Below are 5,464 nucleotides of genomic sequence, written 5' to 3'. Positions count from 1 at the left end.
TCAGCACTGGCAGAAGAGGAAGGTGTTATTTGGGAGCTGTCTTTGGGCGTGTCCGAAATCTGTTTGGCAAAGTTTCAGTCAGTGTGAAGACTCGCCTCCAGGGTTAACGTGGTTTTCCTGCCATGATACAATGAAATGAACTGAAGCTGAAGCAATAATGAAGGCACGATCTAAAATTAGAATATATACTCGTGGCTTCGGCTCTGAGGGAAGTGACACACTGTCGATCCGGTTAGTCTTTATTACGGATCATTTCTTCAAAGACGGTTCTTCTTTTTGTCACGTTTTCAATAAAAAGCCACAGAAAGCAAAGAAGTATAAACAAGGCCCTTTAATATAGTAACATTTACAGTAGGTAACAGGATGAATGTGACGTGGGGGCATATATATGAACACAGAAGCATAAAAAAGTAAGTCATTTCACACGTAACACTGACTTTTTAAGGACAAATGCCATTTTAGCTTAAACCTACATGCAAAGGCCTCCCTGTATCTGTAATACAAAAAACAATAAATATGATTATCTGGGGTGAAGACTACCATTCTGGGTATACGGGAACAGATATTTAACATTTTGAGTGCTTCTGAAAATGACTTACACTTGTAAATGTACATAGAATAGTTACATGAGATCATTATAGTAGTATACATGGTTAATGACGCCAGAGACCTACAGTACAGCTCGCATGGCTGAGAAGATTAATGCTCTGCTGTTAACCCTGATGCATCAGGAAGAAATTTAATAAGACTCCGTATATTTACACTGAATGTTAGCATACAGATGTTTTAAAAGCACGGTACGTTGTTTTTTTTGTTTGTTTTTTTAAAAAGTCATTGTTGCACATGAACTTTTCCACAAATGTTGACCCTCACTCAACCCGATAAGATGGCTAAAACTACATTCTTATTTACATAAACAGATGGGGGGGGGGGCATCGCTGCCAGCAGAGGAACAGATATGCACATGCAGGCACCAAAGTCTGTCCGCTAGTAATTGCTATTAACTGGCCGGTAAGAATAATGGTCCAGTTAAAGTCCAGAAAAGGAGAGGCTTTGCAGACATACAGTAGCAGCTTGAAAAAAAAAAAGGAATGCTATATGGTCCATGAGAAAGAGATGGAAATCAGACGGGTGGAACAGCACAAGTGTGTAAGCGGCTTATCTGGGAGCATGCTGATGACAACTAAACGTGTCCACATCCAAACAACCCAGAGTATTTTGTATATGTACAGATATCTTCAACCTCAGATAACTCGCGCTCGGCTGAAAATGTTACGATTGTGTAACTGATGAGGGCTCTGCGGAGAGACGAGAGGAGATATGACAGAGGCGAGCGGGGCGTCACGTCACAACAACACGCTGCCGACTGAACTGGTTCATGCTTCATTAAGACACAACGTTTTAGCTGATAAGCTAACAAATGGCCTCTTTAGGGTAGACTGCCGGGCTACGCTGCCCTCTTAAATTTAATGACTCAACTGACCAGTTAAGCCCATGAGGATTTTGTGTCAATTAGAGCTTCTTATTTTATACTATTACTTCTAAATTATTCCTTGAACATGGCTTCATCTGAGATACTGCAATAACATTTAGAGATGTGGCGCCGTCCTTCATACCTGATGCATCCACTTGTAGCAAGATGATTATGGGAAAAAACAACTTGACTAATGTCTCTGAACTGGACTGACTAGCTTGACAGCTCAGTTCTTTAGTTTGTCGCTCTCCTGTTAAGCACCATCAAAAAACCTGATTCATACCAGACAGTGCTGCAACACCTCCATACAGGATTAGCAGAAATAATCAGAGCAGCAGCACAGCGAGGATGAATACCAGGGTAAAAATGAGAGAGCGATATCTCTACAGGACAAAGATATTGTCTGGGACTTCTGTCCATAGCGCCATCGCTTAAATATTTTATATTCCTGCTCTTACAGGATGCATTAAAGTGAAAAAGATGCAGTATCAGACAGTGTAAGCTGAGAGAAATGAAGATTCCCATATTTCTTTGGCATGATATCCACATTAATGATGATACATTTATTTTAGTTCATACATATTGGGTAAAAGCAAGCTCTCCTACTCAACTACCAAACCAAAAATACTGTGAAATTTGGTTCAGTCAATAGTGCCCGGCTACATAATGCACATGGTCCGCACTCCTGCATTATCTGTCCGCACACGAAGCATGAACCAGCCCTGTGGATCCGTTTCCTTCTATCTGAGCAGCTCAGCGTGTTGGTAAAGGCCAAAAATAATTCAACAGCAAATTCAATCTTCGATCAATGAGTGAAACTCATTGAAACTCATAAGAAACTCATGTGAGGTTTGTCCTGACAAAAATCCTGATGAGGACTATCTTGAACAGCAGCAGCAGCAGCGACTCAGTTGATGTTTGAGTCAGTGTTCAAGGCACTAATATTCTTAAAGTGGGGGAACAGCTCTTATCCGTCTCTGCCATCAATTTTCCAAATTACTGGCGGACAGTTGGCAAAGCAGCAACTCCCTGTGCGAGAACAACCTGTCCGCTACTGCTGCTGCTTCAGAGAGTCCAGGAAAAAAACACGCCTTGTGTTAAATACATGCAGCAGATACTTCAAAAGTTTTTGTCAGATAAAAGACTGTGAAACATGAAAATGTCAGAGATAAAGGAATCTCAAAGGCTAGGGTTATAGGTAGCCTGATCCTTTAACAGCATGGAGAGATGATGACTTTATCCATCATGTCTACAGAGTACACTGGCACCTCAATCCATCTATTTTTCAACAGTTACTCCTTTAATCATCCTCTACACACAGTCCACAACCGAGCTGTCGTCCTCCTCCGCTCCCCACTCTCCAAACCTCATCTGAGGGGACGGAGCTGCTGGATGGAGATTGTTAATATCATCCATGGCGTCCGCGTCCGTGTCGTCGCTGGCTCCGATCCCCATGTGACCGCCTTCCTCCCGGTGCGTGCGGATGTGTTTCCGCAGCGCAGCCGGCTCCTTGAAGCTGCGGTTGCAGAAGGGGCAGCAGCACGGTCTCTCTCCGGTGTGGATGAGCTGATGGTGTTTGAGGTGCTGCAGGCGGCTCAGGCGCTTCCCGCAGATGGCACACACGTAGGGTTTCTCTCCAGTGTGTGTGCGCCTGTGTTTTCGCAAACCGTCCAAGTGGCGGAAGCAATTTCCACACTCAGAGCAAGAGTACGGCTTCTCGCCCGTGTGTATGCGCAGGTGGGTTTTAAGCGCCCCGGACTCACGGAAGCGGCGACCACAGACTCCACACGGGTAGGGCTTCTCTCCAGTGTGGATGCGGATGTGCTTCTTCAGGCTGGAGATAAGACGGAAGGTCTTTCCACATTCCAGGCAGTGGTGAGGCCGATCTCCAGAGGGTTCTCCTGCTGTGTCAGGGGCCGAAGGTCCTGCCGAGTCCTCTGCTCTGCCTGGTGAAACACTGTCTCCTCTCCCAGCTCCAGAAGTCCTAGCCAACTGTTTCTGTCCATCAAGTCCACCCTGCTGCAGGGCACCGCCGCAGTCTCGCACGGGTCTTTGGTGACGCAGAGGGTGAGTAAAAGAGCGCTGGGAGCCTCCCTCCCCTCCGACTTGAACGTAGCCAAGGTCACCCACGTTGTGGGATGATCGCTCTCCGTCTCCGACTCTGTTGTCGTTACGCAAACCAGGCTCCTTCCTGCTGGGCTGACCAGAGCCTGACGCTGGTCCCTGCTCCTCTTTAATCTCAAACCTGGATGTTCCACCCGGTGCCTGAGACTGCCGCTCATCTAAAGACAAATCAAACCATACAGAGATGGTTAAAGCAGAAGCTTTACTATATTAGCTATGGATTCATTTGATACAACTCACACTCAGCACAGTCAGCCAGAATATACAGTACAGCTCACACACATTATACTTACCTGGTCTGCTGGAATCAGAGCACATATGAGATGTGTTGGATGCGAAGTCCAGAGTGTGGTTGGTCACAGAGCCATCTGGTTGGATTGAAAGCTGGCACATTTTATAGTCATCTCTTGGCTCAAACCCATGAAGTGAATCATCCACAGAGCCACCGAGACCCAAGTCAACACCTGCTCCGTTAACATTACGGGAATTCTGGTGATCCCGGTCCAAGCCTGAAGTCATCGAAGCCATGGAAGACAGCGATGGGGCGAAAACTGACTGACTGATTGACTGCGAGCCTGTGTATGAGATCTGAAGCTGATCTATGAGCTTCTGAGCACTACACAGACACTCTTGTAAAGTCTTCAACTCCCTCTCAGACACTTCGAGGCGCACTTTGAGTCTTTCGTTCTCCTGTTCCTTGTGCAGCAGCTCTTGCTGAGTCTCATTAAGCACAAGCACCACTTCTCCCAGAAGAGTATCAACTGCGGCGGACATGGCAGTTTGAATGGTCGGGGCGAGACGCGATTTCAGCGACGTTACAGTCATGTTGCCCTGCGAAGCTCCGTATCCAGCCTTGTCTCCTTTCCGATCGTAGCAAGACTCGACCCCGCTCCTGTCGGGGATGTTGATGATACTTTGTTTACGATTTCCACTGTGGACTGAGCTGCTGCCGCTATTTGATGGCGAGGAATCCATGCTACCAGCATAGCCTGTCCTCCTGGAAGTCATTATTTTACTGTAGTTAGCTAGCTTTAATTCAGTTAGCTAACGTTTACAGGCTATGCTAACGTTTAATGTGAGACTAAAAAACTGCCCTAATATCAAACGAACTGGACTAATTATGAGAGTTTTGTTGATGGAGTATGTAAAAGCAATTAGTCAGTGTCAGCAGTTAAATTTGTCTCATTAGCTCTTTAACTGGCGTCGCTGACAAAAACAATGTAGTCAACTCTGAGACGCGACTCTTCGCAGGGCCTGGCTCCGCTCGCTAACATTAGCCTGCTAGCTTCAAAGCTAACACTGCCAGTCGGTCAAAGACGTACTCTTGCTAGCAGTGAGACTCTGCAGGACAAATGTGCTGACGGTCTTGAATTTCGGTATTCAAGTCCGTAAATTAATGTTCAAATACTTTGATACCATGGCCCTCAGCTGCGACTCACCCATTCCCAGCTTCTCTCTGCAGAACTGCACTGTACTGTACACTGAGGCCTGTCGCACAGAAATGACGTCAACAAAGGCGCTTTTGATTTTGAACTTTTTTGCCCTGTAATTTGACTTGAAGGCAGTTTACGCTATCAGCACAAGCAAGGTAGTGGCTTTCATTTTTCTTGAATTGAATTACTTTCAGCAGACCACGCACTTTTTAAAACCTGTATCTTGCATATTGAAAATGTTTAATTTTTTTGTATAGGAAACGTCTTATATATATATAAAAAAAAATACTTTTTTTTCAGCTTTTCATCTAAAATGACTGATTCTGATCTTTCACTGTGTATGCGAAAGTCAAACTCACAACACATTTGCGTGTGCACAATGTTTTTGTCTCAATCAGGCAGAAGTGGGTGAAATGGACAAATTAATTTTCAT

General features: G+C 45.2%; 1 protein-coding gene across 1 annotated transcript; it reads right to left on the bottom strand.

Annotated features, from left to right (window-relative positions):
- Positions 1-312: 312 nt before the first annotated feature.
- On the bottom strand, positions 313-5,095 carry LOC139345145 (uncharacterized). The gene is made up of 2 exons (XM_070983643.1): positions 3,892-5,095; positions 313-3,756 (listed from the first exon to the last, which is right to left on the bottom strand). The coding sequence occupies exons 1-2, from the start codon at positions 4,604-4,606 to the stop codon at positions 2,786-2,788; spliced, it is 1,686 nt and encodes a 561-aa protein (XP_070839744.1). The 5' UTR covers positions 4,607-5,095; the 3' UTR covers positions 313-2,785.
- Positions 5,096-5,464: the final 369 nt, after the last annotated feature.

The sequence above is a fragment of the Chaetodon trifascialis genome, chromosome 16, assembly GCF_039877785.1.
Source record: "Chaetodon trifascialis isolate fChaTrf1 chromosome 16, fChaTrf1.hap1, whole genome shotgun sequence".
Taxonomy (NCBI): Eukaryota; Metazoa; Chordata; class Actinopteri; order Chaetodontiformes; family Chaetodontidae; genus Chaetodon; species Chaetodon trifascialis.
The sequence above is the reverse complement of the archived record's forward strand: the minus strand, read 5'-3'. Positions and strand labels throughout refer to the sequence as shown.

Excerpts from the sequence above, each read along its gene's own strand:
- LOC139345145 (XM_070983643.1), bottom strand. The coding sequence starts at position 4,606 with ATGACTTCCAGGAGGACAGGCTATGCTGGTAGCATGGATTCCTCGCCA. Across the intron at positions 3,757-3,891 it reads CTCTGATTCCAGCAGACCAG|ATGAGCGGCAGTCTCAGGCA; the intron begins GTAAGTATAATG and ends ATTTGTCTTTAG.